Raw genomic sequence first — 19,514 nt, 5'->3', positions numbered from 1 at the left:
AGTTCTTTAGCAGTTTCAAATCTTGGGGAAATCAAATAATATTTAGATTAAACAAACTTGTCAAAGGTGAACTGCACAGAGGAAAAAATAAAAAAGGATGTGTCCTCTTTTTGCTTCTCTATGATGCATAAAGGGAATGTGAAGGTTCCAACTCCCCACAACCACCTCTCAAGACAGCATGGACGGAGGGGCTCCCTTTGTTGCCTATGTTAGACATTTATGTCAAAGACTGATAACTGGAGCAGTTGTTGTCATTTCGTATTACAAGAGCCAATAGAGCGAAGGTTGAGACATTAAGCAGGGAGAAGAAATTTTTAGTTAGGTTGTTCAAAACTTTGTTTTTGTTGTTAACACTTCATTTCAATGACTAATAAACACTTTGACTAAAAGGACAATCCGGTGCCATGAGTTCTTCAATTAGAGTTTGAGAGCTCACAATGAAAATGCCCCAGGATGTCCCACTCCAATAGATCTTTCAGTGAAGTTAGGGAAGACAGATTGGAGGTTCCTCACACTTCTGAAGTATTTAAAAATAAATAAATAAATAAACAAACAAACTAAAAAGTGTGTATGTGCCTTTCAGGCCTTCTTTATATATCATAAGGCACCAAAAAAGGTACAAACCCAATTTTTAAGAGATTAGTTCAAAGTCACATTTAAATGTCTAGGGGTTCAGATGGCAGAGTAATAACCTATCAATCTATGAATACAATAAACAAAAGTATTTCTACAACATGTGCTCATGAACCTATAAAATCTAAAAATGGGAGAGTCAGTAGCTTTGTCTCCTACTTCAAAAGCATGAGATAGAAAATGCCAACTTATCACAGACTTCAACAAATACAAGTACATGTTGCACAGTATTCAATATTAAGGGTCTTCATTTAGACACCAGTGGATCACCCCCCCAAACACGAAAACCACAATTCAGCATTCTGCATCATTATGGAAAACAACTGGTCACTTGGAAACATGAGAGAGTCTAGTAACATTTTATTTTCTTCAAGAACAACATCTGAACATTATCCCAATAACTGCTGTTAAAGTAGTTCTGTACAGATGTAATCATAGGATGCAAGAGCCAGTTAAACACAAATCTACATAGAGAAAAACTGATGAACAAGAAATAAAGTTAATATAATGAGGTTCAATGAACAAAAGATTGAATTCCATCTCCGGCTGAAGAGTATTCCACCATGCCCCTAAAGAGAGATTAAAGGAAACAAGACATGAAAGGATATAAGCTGCATATAACATAAGCAACATCAACACAACAAATGAAACGCAAACTCAGAGCAGACTAACGAAGAAAAATAGCAAAAGGAGATATTGTAAAAAGGCAGAAAGTTGCACTAACAGCTCTATTTAAACTTACATAGACAAGTGTAGCGTTGTAGCCATGTTGGTCCCAGGATATTAGAGAGACAAGGTGGGTGAAATAATATCTTTTATTGGATCAATTTCTGTTCATGAAAGAGACAAACTTTTGAGCTACACAGAGATCTTCTTCAGGTCTGGCCCCAGCTTGTCTCTCTCACCAACAGAAGTTGGTCCAATAAAAAAATATTACCTCACCCACCTTGTCTCTCTAATGGACAAGTACAAAACAGCCAATGGCATTATGAGTAGGGGGAAAAAAAACAAACAATTTCTGAGGGAAAAGATTAAGAGGCCATAAAGGACAGGGAAGGCAAGCACCGAGGAAAGATGAAAATACACATCTAGTCAGTCAACATACTGTCTCTCCTGTGAATCAGAGATTGTCTTATTAAATTTGTAACTTTAATAAAAGATACAGGGATCCAAAATTACTCAAACCAACCAAACAAGAGATCAAACTCAAAAAAGGCAGCCAAGTGCAAAGGACTGAATGAAACAAAAAGAAAGATAAACCTCTTTCAGAAGAGCTACTTAGGACTGAGAGAAGAAAAAGGCCAGAGGCAGATCAGTGACTGAATAGATTTGTTGAAATAACTATCTTTGTAGAGAAGAGTACCTATTCCAGAGCACTACGTTGAGGCACCCACCTAAGATATGGCACCTAAATACCAGCTGCGGTCAGCAGGCATGTAGGGAAAGCCAGATAACAGAGGAATGGCATGAATAAGGGACCAGTGGTCACAGTCAGGACTTGAGTTTTATCTCTCATCTGAGGTCCGGTCTACACTACAGACCTATATCGGTATAGCTACGTCACTCAGGCGTGTGAAAAATCCACACCCCTGAGCAACATAGTTATACCAACCAAACCGCCCCCACTTGTTCCCCTCCCCCGCCCCGTGTAGACAGCACTATGGCGGCAAGAGAGCTTATCCCACCAATATAGCTATCACCTCTTGGCAAGGCAGATTAACTATGCCAACGGGAGACCTCTCTCCCGTCGGTGTAGAGCATCTTCATTAAAGTGCTACAACACTGATGCAGCGTTTTAAGCGCAGACACAAAAAAAGATCATTGTGGTATCTGCAGCGCTAAGTACAGGATAGCAAATTAGAACACAATGGTGGGGCATTGACTCAATCATAGGGAACAGCACCATCTATTCTACACAGTTCATCGTTGGAAATCTATCAGCTAAGAATTGACCTGGTTGAATCCTTTGTGAATGCTGACAGGTTCACAACACAAGCAATATGGCTGCAGGCTATCCCTATTTATGACTGCAAGGGCGCCTGTACTAATTACTCAAATTATACTTCACTTTAATTAGCAACAAGGGAGCTGAACAAGCTACATTGTAAAGGTTACTGGTTAAGTTATAAGCCTAAGGGGAAGAACATGTAGTCATTAACATGGATGCACAAATAGCAGAGAAGCAAAATTATTTTATATAAAGTATTACATAAATATTCCTGTTTATTCTTCTAAAATATTTAGATTATGCTTGATAGTAAACAATTATACTCTAAAAAATGAACCCCCAGCTGTCCTTCTGCTAAGAGGATCATATAAACCAATCCAATTCTAAATCTCACTGCAATTTGCAAATTGACAACACTTAAAAAATCTGACATGGACTGGAGGGAGAAGGAAAACTGACATTTTGCTATGACTATACAATCTGTAACATGTTAATATCCCCAATTAATCAACACAAAACTAAGATATATTATATTTAACTGCATGTTCAAAGAGAATTAATTTTGTGCTCAGTTCTTTAATAAACATGGCAATTTCATGCATTTCCAAAAAGTCAGTCTACATATCCTGAATAAGCAGCCACTGGAAATGCTTTTCCTGTGTACAAAACATACCAATCAGAAACTCTTCATGCATGTATGATAAAAACTATAGAAATCTTACATTTGTCAGTGTATCAATTAAAGACAAGACCCTCTCTCCCTCCCTCTTCCCCAAAATATACTAGGCCTGCATCAGAGAGAGGAACCTTGCAGAGTAATCTAAAGGTGAGTCTTGCTCTGTCAGACCAACAGGTGATATTCTGAAAGTACCAAACATTCCAACAATTTTGAAGGAGATGTCTGAATCTCTTACATCAAACAATTTTGAAAAATCACACTTCAATGCGTCCTGTAAGTAAAAAAGATTAATTCAATGCCTTTTTAAGTTAAACCACAATACTGTAGTTTGTATGCACATAATCTGATGCGCAAGGTATATTATTTTATAGTGCTTATACTCAAGGTAAGAAAGCATTTTACAAGCATTATGTCTCATTACAGTCATGTGAGGCAGGTAAATCACTGTGCCTATTTTACAGATGGGAAAACAGGCAGAGCTATGTTACCTGTCCAAGGTCAAAAATCAAGTAAGTTTCAGAAGCATGAAAAGGAACCAGGTTTTCTAAGCAGTCTCCTACTGTAAACAATTAATACTGCACATGAGTATTCATTAGTGAACAGAAATATTTACAAAGAAACAATTCTGTACTTTTACAAGTTGCAGCTAACATACCAACTGCTTTTTAGTTCTTCAAAATATACAGTCTGAAGTTAAACAGGAGAACAAATGATGGCTATACTACAGGAAATAATAACGTGAATCATTATTAGAGGCTCATTTCTGCAGATACATAAAAGTGAACTTGCTCATCAGTGGCAGGACAAAAGCAATCTAAGGTTGGCCTTTCGGCCAAGGTAGAAATAACCCAGGGATCATAATGGAGACAAGGTAATTGCTCTGAAGTGGGAAATTAATAAAATAGCTAAGATAATTAATGTTCAAGGAGACATTCCAAAGGTTGAAAAAGTGAGGCAAGGAAGTAACATTATTGGAGCAAGTAAGAGGCAGCTTCTGTCAGGAGCAGATGAATATCCTGAAAATAGAGAGCAAGATTCAACTGCTTTACGAAGTGATATTATTTCTACTATTATCCATAGCAAAAAAACACGGAGCACAGCAAGCATAGGAGAAGACAGACAACTTGAACTAAGTAAAACAAGAAGGGGTCCTGAAAAGCAAATTCATCTTCACCAAGTCTGTAAAATATTGAGACAATCAAGAATATGGAAATAATATACATCTTTATAAATAGCCCCGAAAGTCTAGATAACCTATGAATAGCAAGAGCTAAAAAGACTGCATACTATTTATGTGAGGGAGAGTATAGGTTCTGTCAAACAGTCCAGCTCAAGTCATATTTAAAGACACATCATAATTCATGTAAACATACAGGCAAGCATTTTAATAAAGCAAGGAGTTGGAGAAATAAGAACTTGGGTAAAAAATTAAAGGTGTTTTAGGTTTATTACAAAAGAAATCAAAGTAATGCACAGAAATATTTTTTGCAGTTGTAAGAGATTACAAATACAACAGATTTCATTAGGAAGCTCATTTTTCCCACAGTTCAATTAGTAGAAGAATTAGCAGCACTTAATAGCAAGACTGTCTATTGTGGTCAAAGAAATTAAGCAACTTGTAATGACAGAACTGACAGCCTCTTGAGAAGATACAATGCCAAGTGTTAAGAGCTGATGGCATGAAATCTGTCAAGAGGCAAGATGCAGTAGATCTCCAGCATATTCATCAAAAATCAGTGAATAATCTTCTATATGGGGTGGTGGGAGGGGAGGAATGAGGGAAAGAGAGTCTGAAAAGCATTACTCACATATATCAGAAGCAAAAAGAGTATCTTAGTGCCTATGGTTGTAGAAGAATGAGCTTATCGGAGCTCTCAAACAGCGAGACCTGCCTGCTAAATAGCTAGAAGTCTCTACTGAAAAGGTACAGATATCCTATTGAAGTAAACAGGGGATGCAATTACCATAAGCAGGCAGTGATTAACAATTATTTAGGCCCCTTGAGTGCCTCAGGACAGACACTATGCAAAGAGTAAAAGGATACAAGCCATGTGCCAAATGGGGTAGATTCCTACTTCAATATAGTAATGGAATGTGTCCAGAGCACTACTCAGTAGTAACAACTCCACACAGCTATACACACTGCAGCAGAAAGCAACCTTTCATTACCTCAGACAGATAAGAAATCCCATTGCTTCAAAAACAGCCTGTGCATGGTATTTCTGAAAAGAATTGCCTTGAGGTCTAAGACTTGTTAAATTATACATATAGAGAGGTCTCTAGTTCCTATCTCAGACACATCACTCCACCCATATTGTACAGAGTCGGCATACCCTTGGAAAACATACAGTACAAGATCAGCTCTAGTAGAAAGCTTGCTTATTTTGGCCTCTGGATTAGAGCAGACCTGAAGTAACTTAGCATAGCAACAAGATTTTCATTATTCACAGAAACAAAGTATTCATAAGAGACCTTCTGTTACTTGTCAGCCCTGTGTTCTTGGGGAACCAGGGTGCAGTATTCAGCCTCTTTGACTCACGAAGGTCCATCCCCCAGCCTCTGCTTGAACCAAAACCGATCAGAAGAAAGACTTACAAAAAGCAATGAAAAGGCAGTGGGATACACACCTAAACCCCTCCAGACAAGGGTGACAGGATTAAGGAAACTCCACTAGCCTCATTTGCATTGGAGATGGGACAGGGAGGCATCTCCATTAGCATACAGAATGGAGAACAGAGATTCCAAGGCAAGAACCACACTGAACTCTGGGACCAGAAAAGCAGGGAAGCACTGCATGATGGGGGATTTCTGCTCCACACCCAGCTCAGTAGTTATCAGACCAATTCTAGTAATAAATCCTTCATTGGTATCCAAAATACTGAAGCTGCCCAATTGCATTGTGAGCTCCCTCAAAGGAACACTGCCCATAGCCAGGAATGATCAGTTCCTATTATCTAGCCTAAACAAATCAACTTTGGTATACTCCCTTGAGCCATCAGTTTACCCATAAACAAATCTAGTGTTCTCCCTTGAACCACTGTTTCCCTACAAAAAAGCCCTACCCACACTCAAGAAAATGTTCTGATGCCTGGATCCAAAATCTGCTTCAGTTCCAATGGGACTTCATCTCCTGACTGATCATGCTGGGTGCCCTGCCTGTCTCCAGCACTCCGGACCCACAGCTACCACCACCACCACCACCACATGAGAACCCCACCCGGTTCAAGCTTCACGGAGTGGTGTGTTTTTCTTTCTACTCTATGTATAGCTTTCTAACCCTGACTTGTGTGATCAGGTGTAGTTTTCTAAACCTGACATTTGTAATCAAATTAAAGCTAGATTTAATATTGAAACTGTTTTGTTTGTTTGGCTCTCCTTGTATGGTTATTACCTGGTAATAAATAACTTTCATGGTTAAGCTGGTTGCTTCCCTCTCTCTCTCCCTTATGTTTTATGCTTCCCTATTTGCTCTGGAGCAACGCTCCTCTTACCTAAGCTAAAGATCCCAGCAGCACCCAAAAATCCTGTGGGGTTTGCTCATCAAGTGGGTTACTACCAGAACAACTGTAACATGAGAGTGGGGATAGGGACGTGCTGAACCTGCGGCATAGAAGGGTGGCAGGTTGGAAGTGCTGCTCGACTCAGCCTGCTGAGTCCAGGGGCATATAAGGGTGGCAGCTTGAAAGTGCAGCTTGACCCAGGCATACTCTATTCTGGTTCAGTGCCCATGGCATAGGAGGGTGGCAGGTTGGAAGTGCTGCTTGACTCAGCCTGCTGAGTCCATGGACATATAAGGGGTCAGCTTGGGAGTGCTGACCGACCCAGTCCGCTCAGACGTGCTCTGTGAGTGTGTGCGCGCATGTGCGTTCATCTGATTCTGGGGCTGGAGGAACCCAGCCCTGTGGAACCTAAGTCCTGCAGAATAGCTCCACTAGGAGGGAACTTGCAGAAGAGAAAAGTAGAGCTCCATATGAAAACACAAGTGACACAAGCAATACATTGATAGAATTACAGAAACCCCCTCCCCAGAAGAGTAACCCTTATAAATGAGCGTTCCCCAAAATAACGGGCAAATCTGGTAACACTTCATCATAATGCTAAAATTGGAAGGAGCTTAATTTTGTGCTCACAAGATTGCATGTATACTATCTGCATGAGCAAACTTTATTTTATTGGTGGGGGGAGGTTGGGGCAAATTGTTTTCTAACCTGTGTACAAGCAAATGCATGCCCAATATCCCATTTACATATGTAAATGTTGGATTTACACACCCAAGCTAGGCAAAAGCAAGTGGACATGTATTTTTACACACTTGCAGTTTAGAAAACAAGACTGTCAGAAGCTAGTTTGAGGATTGGTAAAAATGTTGTCCCTGACATTTGCTTTATGTGAAGAATATGTGAACTTTCCAAACAGAATGATTTAGTTTGTAAACCTAACTCTGAAGTATAACAGACGAAAAACCCAACACCATGTGTGTTGACCATGAGCACATATAAAAAAATAATAAAATAAAATGTGCCATGGAGAAAACAGAAAACATATGAGGCATTTAGTGTATCTAGCTCATACAGCCAAAATAAACAAATAAATGGAGTTAATAAGGAACAAGACAAGATGCACACAGAATGTGTTAGGAAATTCTCAAGGAGTCACTTGTTTTGAGAGTTAAGATAAAAGAGAAATGAGTGTGGCAACAGATTTCTCCCCTCTTCCTCAGTTTTTACATTACTATTATTTTAGGACAGGATATATATTTATAAAAGACTACTGGCATCTACAAATAATTCTATTGGTATAGCAAGAAAGATAGTGTGGTAAGGAATTAGAACCTCCTGTTATATTATCTGATGACCTACAATACATCCTAAATATAACTGATTAAAATCTAGGGTGTTTTTTAAATGAATATATTGATTTGTATATAGTATAGTAAGACAGCAGGTCATATCTGCAGGTTTTCTTAAAAGAACCCTCCATGCTTGTTTTACCTTTCACATAGTTAACAAATGAGTTGAACACACTTTATTTGGGTCTACCATCATATAGATTTAATAAGTTTACAGAAGATACCTGTGAAGCTATTTAACACAGAACTGCAGTGGTAAGCTAAAGAATATTCTGGTAAATCACCAAATTTGGAAGAGAGTTATGATAGTATAAGCTGAATGCTATAAACTATTACAGGCCTAATGCCCAGGAAGCAGAGTTGGTCAAAACTCAGAATTTCCTTATAATGGGAAATTTCAGCATTTTAATGTTTGTTTTTGTTCCAATTTGCAATTAAAATATACTGGATTTCAAAATTTCCAACAAAATGGAAATCTGTAAAATGTGTGTTTCTAAAATACCTACATACAGTGTTTCCAAAATTAAATATAGTCCTTAGGACTCCAGCAGCTGCTGACTGAAATGGGTATGATTCTTGTCAGTTTCACTCAGGGATGCTATTCAGTGGTGGGCATCTGTGACATTGACAAGAATCATATCAATTTCAGTCAGCAGCTGCCTGGACTTCCAGGGTCTACAGCTCTAGGGCAGCCCTCTCACGGAAAATCCCCTGGGCCCAGGAAACCCAAGGCTTCCAGACTCCAGGGCCAGCTGCCTTGCACTATGGACCCCTGGAACCCGCTCTGAGTTGGGGCTCTCAGGCCTTCCAGGATCCCTGCTCTGGAACTGGGAGACTGGACAGAGCTGCCAGGCTCCCAGGGCAGCGGATTCCCTGGGCTTCCTGAGTCTCAGGAGAGGTGACTCAGTAGGTTGCAGGAACCAGGCAGCTCAGGGAACCAGCTGCCCCAGAAATCTGGAAACCCTAGGATCCCTTGACCCTCTAGCAGTCACATGGTGGGACTGCCCTGCAGCTACAGACCCTAGTTGCCTGTCCCAGGACTTCCAGGTCGGCAGCATGGAGCCTAGAAACACTGATTGTCCCCTGGGTTTCCAGGCTTCCTTTTGAGGAGCTGGATAACTAGATACTGAGAACCCCCAAATCTGCCAGGCTCCCAGACTAGCTGGTTCCCCAGGCTGCAGCTGGTCCAGAAATCTGCAAGCTCTGGGGTTCCGAGTTCTGGGGCAGTCTGCATGGTGGAGCTGCCCCAGAACCATGGCAGGCTGCTGAGGAGTCAGGCAAGCGAACTGGCAGGAAAGCAGACAGGCTTCCAATAGGTGACTTTCATCTGAAGAGTCAACAAAAGTGAAATTTCCATGAATTGTTCACTTTCAACAAATTGGCCTTTTCTGATAGAAAAGCGTTCTATCGGAAAATTTCCAACAGTTCTAACAGGAAGGTACTTCTATAGGATTAAAACGAGACAAGGCCAAAATTACACTGTAATTGCTTTCTTCAGAAATTTGTGAGCCGACTGAAGAAACAGTTATAAAAAGTAGTATACTGAAGTTCAGGTCTAGAGTACTTCAACAATAAAAGAGCCATTCTACCAAAGGTTAAGAAATTGTGCAGTTACTTTATAGATTTATAGGCATGTAACAGAAGAGACAAGGCTCTTTTAGCTGGCTGTTTCTCAGTTGAAGACACTGGAGATTTTAAAGCACTGTTGGTATTTTTTTTCCAATGTGACATATTTCTAAAAAAAGTGAGATAGATGCATCTTTACATGCTGAATGCTTTCAAAGTAAATGAGGTACAGAACAGTCAGTAGAGAGTTCACTCCACACCTCCTGTCTAGTTTGGTGTAAGTTTCAAGAGTTTTGGAAGGGAAAAAAAAAAATCAAATCACTCTCTCCCAACTTTAGCTGCCACAACCCAATTTGGACCACCATGTTACATCACAGCTACTATAACATTTATTTGAATTAATCTATAGAGGAATATAGGTCACATCAAATAAATATTTGTATTGTATTACATATGTTACATTTATAGTTTTTTAAAGTTTCCTACACAAAAGATCTAGAAGTTATTTAAAATAAACATGAACTCCAAATAGGTTTTCAGATTAAAACTTCAAGGAAGTGAACAGAAGAAGAGCACCACCTTATTTTTTTTTTGGTTGTACTGTGATAATCTGGGGCAAAGATGCCTAAGAAAGCAGTAGGAGACAGATACATCAGAATAGAACACTGGTGTAACAACTGAAAGAGCAGAAGTCTCAAAAATAGTGTCATATTCTACATTATTTTCCACAGAAAGATCCTGAAAGCTACAGAATCTTTAATTTTTGGTGCCCATTTTTCCAGTGTCCTTAATTGTGACAGACTGGTTAAGTTTCCAGTCAGGTTATAGAAGAGAACAAAAGTAATTAAGCAATCAGATTCCAAATCTCATTATCTGACACAGAGGAGAGGCTATCCCTAGAGAAAGTGTGCTCATGTGACCTGGCAAAATGAGGGTCTAGAATTACAGGCAACAACCGCAAATTCTATGCAGTATTATCATCTCTGTAACAGTGTTATCTGCTGTGGACAGAAAGGTGAATGGAGGGAAATACAACAGGTTGACTTAGTGTCAGGGATCATAAAAAGGCCACCCACTCATCTCTGAGAAAGCGTTAATTTTAATAGACTTCCAGACAGTGTTCATCATCCATTTGGCTGAAAAATGGGGAGCGGGGATGATCAAATCTTAGGATATCACAATTCATAGCAGACTATTGCTTTTGATTCAAAATTCAGACCATCTTCTTCATATTATAGCATAAGCCTAAGCCTATCTCATGTAGGATTGCTCTAGGAAATAAGCAATTGTTATCCTTGTTAGCTACCATTTCACACAATTGCATCTAGGAGCACTTTTTCACTGGCAGTAACCTTTTTTTTAAAAGGAATTAAATCAAAGTGTATGAATTGCCCTCCAAAGGTCACTTCTATGCAGAAATATTACATAGTGTCTTTTTAGAGGAGTGGACATTCCAGAATCCTTAGCAGACAAAGTATTGTACATAAGAGGATAAAGTATGGTAGCCAGACAGTATAAGTTATTTTAAGTTTGTTTTTCACATATTGTAAAATTCAAATATTCACTGCCAAGGAATTTAAGTGTTTTTTCTTTAATGTACAAGTAATCTAAAAAGAAACATATGTACATATTTTTGCTGTTGCTAACACAGATTGAAAGAGATTTCCAAACAACCAAATAAATGGAAAATTAAGGATCTGTCTACACAAGAACTAGACACCCATGGCTCACCTGTGCCAGCCAACTCAGGCTCACAGGGTTTGGGATGCAGGGCTGTTTCATTGCTGTGTAGACTTCTGGGCTCGGGCTGGAGCCCAAGGGTCCAAAGCTCTGGCTCCAGCCCGAGCACAGAAGTCAACCCAGCAATGAAACAGCCCCATAACCCAAGGCCCGTGGGCCTGAATCGGCTGGCAAAGGCCAGCCATGGATGGCTAATTCCTGTGTAGACATGACCCTTAAGTCATTAGAAATGCAAATCAAATCTCTGGATTTCAATGAAAGTGTAGCTCATATAGTCTCTTGCTTATGTATTAACATTTTATAATTTGTCATGAGCAAAAACCATGGTGATTTAATTTGAAATATAAAACCAGTATAACCTTATTAATACTTATCCAAGAATTTAATTAATGTATAAAAACCACCTCAATAGTCACTTACTGGCTGATTCCTTCAAATGAAGCTTCCCTGGAGATGTTTCCACTATCAGTATTAACACCACGCTTGAGGGGGAAGATGAAAAGAACTATTATTGTGTGCTAAAGACAAGTATTTTAAAATAAATTAATTGACAGAACCCATTACATAAGGTCTTTTAGAAAGCTTACTTGTAAATATAATTTGAATGATTGCATAAAATCAGTAAGAAGTAAAAACAAGGTTACATGCTCACATTTAGACACATACACCTCTACCCTGATATAACGCTGTCCTCGGGAGCCAAAAAAATCTTACCGCGTTATAGGCGAAACCATGTTATATCGAACTTGCTTTGATCCACCGGAGCGCGCAGCCCCACCCCCCCGGAGCGCTGCTTTACCGCGTTATATCGGGTCGCGTTTTATATCAGGGTAGAGGTGTATAAATATTTATTCTTACCGAAGAGACAGATGGAACTCAGTTGACACATGCTGCCTCGGAAAGCAGGCCTAAACTTCTCTTTTCTAAAATAGCTTGGTAGCATTTTTCTTGGGGGGGGGAAGGGGAGAGCAGAGGGCAAAAGAGGTGCGTCCTGTAAACAAGACAGTAATGGGTGGGAGTAGAGTAAGAACTGTATTAAGAAGTTTTAAAACACACTTCCTTGGAAAGAAGTAATTCCATACTGCCTTGACAACTCTTGTTCCATAAATTGGAGTGCCTCTCTCCTACAGCTTGCCATTCACACAAGAAGCATGAAAGACACCATTCTGGCTGCTATGTAGCGCTGCTGACGTGTCTAGATTTGTGGGGAATAACACAGAGCAGCACTGCCTTTCTGTGCTTGGAACAAGACCAATGGAGGAGAGGCACAAGTGCAGGACTTCTGCTGAACTTAGCAAAGAATGTTCTTTGGATCAGCATTCCTCCAGAGCTCAGGGAGGGAAAGCAGCTCAGAGAAGTAGGAAGTTTTGAGTGAAACAGACCCAGCAGAAAGGGAGTTGCTCAACCTCCATAAAAATAGACAAATAATGACAGACACATGTACCAGTCCCAACAGAATATTGGAAAGTTGAAGAAGGGGAAAGGATAGCTCTAATAACCATCACACTTTACCCTTGGAAGAAGTGGGTGTGGAGTGAAAAGCATTGTAACTCTACCCTCCCACCTTGGAGTTGTGTGAATGTTATGTTGTAATCTAAAGTGGGATCTAGATAGTAACTTGATCCCACTCTCATACTACTGAAGGAAAACTGCCCTGAGCCCCCGCCTCTTCATACAGAAAAGCAGTATTTTAATTCCTCTAAGCGCCAGTCGGAGGATTCAAAGATACAAGTGATGTGGTCAGAACAATGGGAAAGCAGGATGTGATTTTGCAGCATTTTGAATGGACTGGAGGGAGGCAATGTGGGTGTCAAGTGGGTTTCCTGTAAATTAAGTGTGAAACTACCACATGGATAAGAGTTTTGGTAGTAGGACACAGGGAAGAAGGGATAGGATTTAGCAACTCACTGACTGAATGTGAGGAGAGAGGAGAAAGGCTAGTCAACTATACGAAGATGGCCGGCCTCAAACTGGAGAATGGTGACATTAGCCTCTGGGATGAAGAAGGGACAAAAAGGATACATAATGAGCAGACATCTCAGATTAATTAATCTGTTTACTGAAGAGCAACTGGATAAGTATTCTCCAAGAACGACAAATATGACTTACCAATGTAAGAAGAACTGATGGTTTCTTTGAAGCCAAGACACTGGTTATCTAAAAGAACAGGATTGCAGTTACAGTACATTTTTTTTCCTATCCACATCATATATCACGATTTTATTATGGACAATTTGCTTCTTGTCAATGTTATGTGTATTAACCTTAGAAACGTACTAACATTTCAAGCCTGCTAAAAGAAGTCACCTCATATGTTCTGCTTGTTAGGCAAAGGTGGCAATACAACTGGTGAAAAGTATCAATCAATAAAACCTTTTGCTGTAAAAGAGATACAATAAAAAAGGTTAAACACCAGAACACAGCCAAAGTAGCATGACTAATCTCATCACATCCAAAATTGATTCTATATCAATTAAACAAATATCATGAATCAGAAATATATTCAACAAAAATGATGAAATAGTTTCAGGCCCTACACCTCCCTGACAAATGTGTGGATCTGTCACTTTTTATGATTTAAAAGAAGTTTTTCTTCCATCCCCCATCCACGTTGCTGTGTGAAAAACCTATGCAGGCAGGGGAAATGGACTAACTAGCTGATGGAGGAAACAGTGATACTCCCTATATACAAAGTGTTGTCAAGTGCACAAAATAAACAAACAAACTGGAAAAGAGAAAAACGTTTCTCTGATCTCTTTCAGATTCAGTAATCTTATGTCACTTGTTAAAAGAGTCATTAAAAAAGTGTTCAGACAGAAAGGTGGTTTTTAAGTTGGTGTCCTTTTAAGACACATGCTGCAACTGCATTGCGAGATTAAATCTACTGCCATTATTTGGAGAGGAAATGTGCGACAGCTGAGAAGCGTTTTTTCTATGAAGACCCACATAATAGGACATGGAAATCAGGAATTACAGCAGGAAAAGATGTGTACTACTACATATAAAAACAGAGTATGCATTAATGTTATTACATTATCGTGTGCTGAATATTTACAGTTAGTTATTCTCACTGGGTCATCTTTTCTTGATTAAAACTCCTCTACAATATCCCAACTTCCTTCAGCATCTTTGATGCATTTATAAATTGAGGCTAGTGTAGGTCTTTCATTTCCACTGGGTGTGATTAAAAGCTTACACTTCAACTTGTTCCATTTGTATGCCACAAGAAATTGAAGTAAAACACAGTATTGTTATTTCCATAGATTGCCTTCTATCACAGAATAGCTTATGTCAATTCAACAGCCACATTTCCCAAGACTAGATATCGTTGGGATTCTACTGGTTCTATAAGAACAGTCACAGTTAAATGCCCTGGGTGTGTTTCACATCGAGGCCAACATTTCTCAATAAGCCTGGTTTCCTAACTGTTTAAGAGGAAATGAGAAACACACAATATTTTTCAGCCATCTGCCTGGTCTTTTGGGAGAAGAAATAAAGTATAACAATGGCATCTCACTACAATGGTATCACCACAGATTTGAATTAGTCTAGCAGTCCCATTAAACTGCACTAGAGACATATCTCGTCACCATTTGCACTACTGTTTAAAATCAGTATGAATTCAACTTAAGTTACAAGCGATAGTTCTGAATAGATTCTGGGTTTCCCACTTTCATACTACTATTGGTATTTAAAATGCTTTGTCTTTTGGTTGTAACTATATTACAAATAAATAAATGGAGAGGAGTAGATAATTGACTTTAATATAAAGTCTTACCCTACCACCTCTTTGAGAAGAGAACATTGGTGTCACAGACAGGTATACTTTTAATATGGCTGCACAGATGTGGATGCTGAGATATGCATTTATTGATCCAATAAATGAACCACATAACTAGGACGAGGATATTTCACCAAATTACCATCAACTTGTTACCAGTTTGCTCCAATAACACGTACCACATGAAGTAAAAAACTAAATGCATAGTCACAAGTACATTACATATCAATACTGCAATGTCTTTTATAGCTCTTTTCTTTTTTCTAACCTTCATGAGCTACTGTGACTATTACACACTTTCCAGCAGTATCCATCATTGAAGAATCTGGTACAGATGCTCAACTAATGAATTCAAGTCAAAGATGCTAAAACAATAACCAAGGTGTCAGACTTGTACGGTCAGAGGTGTTGGAACTAAGGGTGCTGGGGGTGTGGCAGCACCCACTGGCTTGAAGTGGTTTCCATCATATATACAGGGTTTACAATTTTGTTCATTGGCTTTCAGCACCCCCACTATAAAAATTGTTCCAATGCTACTGTCCAGAGTCATTTTACAAAGGTATTTACAGGTCTAGTGGAATTTACAGAGGCACCTAATGAGAGTAAGGCACCTAGTGGGATTTCCAGAAATGCCTAAGCAAGTTAGATACTAATCTGCATCTTTTGGTGCCTAAATACCTTTGCAAATCAGGCCCCTAATGCCTGGACATTGGGGAAGCATATGTTCCTAGTAGAATGGGCAAGCACTGTATCCAAATCCTTTGAAAAATGAAAGACTGCTTGCATAATCCAGGAATATCTCAAAATATGTACATACTAACTGACTAAATAAATACATGAATAAAGGGAGAGCTCACCTTCGAAAGCACTGGACAATTTTCACATAAGCCGCTTTTCCTTTCTAAGCACAGAAGTTAAAAAGCTAAAGCGTTCTTGAATGGTGTTTATTTAATGTATATGCAATATATTGTCACAGGCCATTCTGACTTGGCTAACCTGTTACCTGGCAATTTTGTCAAATACAGACAGGTTCATATTGCAGAGAAATACTGCAATACTGCAAAACTTCATTGGCTTATTACTTAAGCTGGCATACTCCAGGGAGAAAAATGTCGATACATGGGCTTACAAATTAACCCAAATTAAAGAGATCCATATTCCTTCCTGGGTAAAATTTTAAGCACTGAGACACAATAAAAAGATACATGATAATGGCATTTGTTGATAGACTGCACACAGAATGTCAATAAATGTGATCCTTGTAAAGAAGCATGTGTTCCTCCTTGCAATTGCTTGCCTTGGCTTCTGTATTCTGTACTTCTGTATTCTACACATCAAGTCTGATAACAAGAAACTATGATTCCAACCCAAATGCGTCAAGCAGCAATCTCTTCACAGGTTCCTCAACCCACAGTTAAGGAAATACACTAGCACAACCACAGTTTAGAGATAATTTCAATATGAAGATGAAATGAAACTATCTCCACAGCTGGTAAAAATAAGATTTTGGGTCTGGCAAGTCAGGTTAGCATCCTGCAGGGGACAGAAATAGCAAGATCTTCCTTTTTAAGCTGCTCTCCATAAGACTCACCACAGAGTTTGGCAAACATGCTGCCATAATCCTGCTGAGCTTTCCTACTGAAAAAAAATAAACTAGCCAGGTGCACAAAAACATAACAGCTGCTCAAAAACAACAATGCAAAGAGAACCTTAAATGTGCAATTAATATCCATATTTAAAAATACATGAATACAAGAGATAAAGTAATATTTGAATAAATAATTAAATTGAATCTAAAATATTTTAGATTCAAACAGCTAATGATAATTTAATACATTTTATGAAATAGGGGTAAAGAGGAAAGTTTATGTTTACTGGTTAAGCATTTGGAACTATTTCCCCGTTGCAAGCTTCTAAGGGCCAAGGAGGCATTGCTAGCCCATTGTCAGGCAATTTGTCTGTCTTTTCTTCACAGGTCCCCAGAACCCTTCAGAATCATGCCCAATGAACCTTTTTATTAAATACAGAGAATATTAAAAAGTGTCTCTGAATTGGTCTCAATGTACAATCCAATAAAACAACAGCATCGTATTTTATAAAGTTTTAGAAAAGTTTATAAAACAAATGTCATTATTCAGGAACTGGAAGTAGGACTAATTAATTAGGAAATGGAGACAACATATTTAGTGGAACAAGTTTTTTTTGTAGAAAACTACTGCCATACTTTCAGAACAACCATTAATTTTGTATTCATTGGCAAAATATTAGGAAAAGCAGACACTCACCTCATCTTTATAGTGTACTTCATCCACAGCATATTTCTCCCTGAAATATTCAGGATGATGAATCCTTTAGAATACAATAAAAATACAAATACTTGGTGTTAGCCATGTTATAAAATTGAATAGTTTAGGTCAGGGGTCGGCAACGTTCGGCACGCGGCTTGCCAGGATAAGCACCCTGGTGGGCCCGCCAGTTTTATTTACCTGCTGACGCGGCAGGTTCAGCCGATCGTGGCCCCCACTGACTGTGGTTCGCCATCCCAGGCCAATGGGGCCAGCGAGAAGCGGCGCGGGTGAGTGATGTGCTGGCCGTGGCTTCCCGCCGCCCCCATTGGCCCAGGACGGCGAACCGTGGCCAGTGGGGGCCGCGATCAGCCGAACCTGCCGCGTCAGCAGGTAAATAAAACTGGCCCGGCCCGCCAGGGTGCTTACCCTGGCGAGCCCCGTGCCGAACGTTGCCGACCCCTGGTTTAGGTTATGAAAGATGACGCATCGGGTTATTAGCACAACTGTACCATCATAGATATAAACAAATCAAGAATAACAACTTTAATAGACATTGATGTTTCAGTACAATAGCTCATAAGAAAATTTACTATGGTTACATTACTTTAAGGTTTTGACCTAGTTCAGGTCTGAAACTTAGACTTCTTAGGGTACGTCTTCACTTACTGGAGGGTCCAGCGGCAGGCAATCGATGTTCTGGGATCGATTTATCGCATCTGGTTAAGACGCGATAAATCGATCCCGGAAGTGCTCGCCGTCGACGCCGGTACTCCAGCTCGCTGAGAGGAGTACGCGGCATCGACGGGGGAGCCTTCCTGCCGCGTCTGGACCCGCGGTAAGTTCGGACTAAGGTACTTCGAATTCAGCTACGTTATTAACGTAGCTGAATTTGCGTACCTTAGTCCGAAGTGGGGGCTTAGTGGGGACCAGGCCTTAGTCTCCTCCAGTCTAAAATGTCCTGTATTCCCAGAGTAATCCTCCTTGTTAGAGTTGTGAATTGTGCCACACTCATTTGTGTCCAAATTTTCAAAAGGCATGGAAACAACTTGGTGCAAGTGAGTTTTTCACTAACTGATGAGTCCTAGTGATGAATCAACAAGTAAGTTCTAAATCATGTCCCTTCCCACCCTTACCTGCAAAAGGAAAGACTAGTCTATTTTCATGCCGAAAGTAATCACCACATATCATATGTAAATTTGTGGGAGGGTTTTTTGCCAGTCTAATAAACGGAGGAATTACTGATAAAAGAAAAAAAACTTTTAAAATCACAATACTCCTTTAAGTGACACTACCCCATGGCCTCTTCTCATTAATGTTTGTGAGGTATAGAAAAATATCTTGCCTTCTTTTGCATACATTTTTAACATTTTATTTAAACACAACTCAAATTCTAGTCCCTTTCTATACCTAACCTTTTATAATTCTTTTACCTCTGAGGTCTTTGCATACTCTATATTCATTAGCAAGGTTTCTTTTCCCCTCATTCCTCAAATATTTAAGTCATTAAATATTCCAACAATGTTGGGAATAAATTTAACATTTATAATTTTGGCTCTATTTAACAGTTAAACCCTAACTATGAACCCAGTTAACGTATGATAACTGTTGTTTAATGCTCCACTGCAGTGCCTTCAAATTATCATTTATGTCCTCCTGCATTGTTCAAAGCAAAGCTGAGAATTGTTCCTGATGATGTGTAAGTAATTCCTATATTATGCTCACAAATGTGCTGGATTTTATTCTTTTCATTTAGCACAATTTAAGTCAGAGTAGGTCAGATCCTATAGTATACTAGCTCTTCTATTTTTGCAAACTTTTTTTTGTCCTTTGATCAGTAAATTCTCTTTACTATTCTGTGGTCTATGGGAAATTGCTGATAATTCACTTCAAGGTATTCTCTCATTTACTGACAAACTTTCTTTTGAAGAGTAAAAAGAACAGGAGTACTTGTGGCACCTTAGAGACTAACAAATTTATTAGAGCATAAGCTTTCGTGGACTACAGCCCACTTCTTCGGATGCATCCGAAGA

At 39.3% G+C, this 19,514-nt stretch overlaps 1 protein-coding gene across 1 annotated transcript in view; it reads right to left on the bottom strand.

Moving 5' to 3' along the window:
• The window catches only part of PEPD (peptidase D), a 210,261-nt gene that overhangs the window by 156,829 nt on the left and 33,918 nt on the right, over positions 1 to 19,514 (bottom strand). Inside the window, exons 4-6 of the mRNA XM_034788453.1 lie at positions 17,482 to 17,545; positions 13,525 to 13,572; positions 11,836 to 11,897 (exon numbers count right to left, since the gene is read on the bottom strand). Of these exons, the coding sequence (XP_034644344.1) occupies positions 11,836 to 11,897; positions 13,525 to 13,572; positions 17,482 to 17,545 (174 nt within the window). The remainder of the gene's footprint in view (positions 1 to 11,835; positions 11,898 to 13,524; positions 13,573 to 17,481; positions 17,546 to 19,514) is intronic.

This window comes from Trachemys scripta, chromosome 13 (assembly GCF_013100865.1).
Source record: "Trachemys scripta elegans isolate TJP31775 chromosome 13, CAS_Tse_1.0, whole genome shotgun sequence".
Lineage (NCBI taxonomy): Eukaryota > Metazoa > Chordata > Testudines > Emydidae > Trachemys > Trachemys scripta.
The sequence above is the reverse complement of the archived record's forward strand: the minus strand, read 5'-3'. Positions and strand labels throughout refer to the sequence as shown.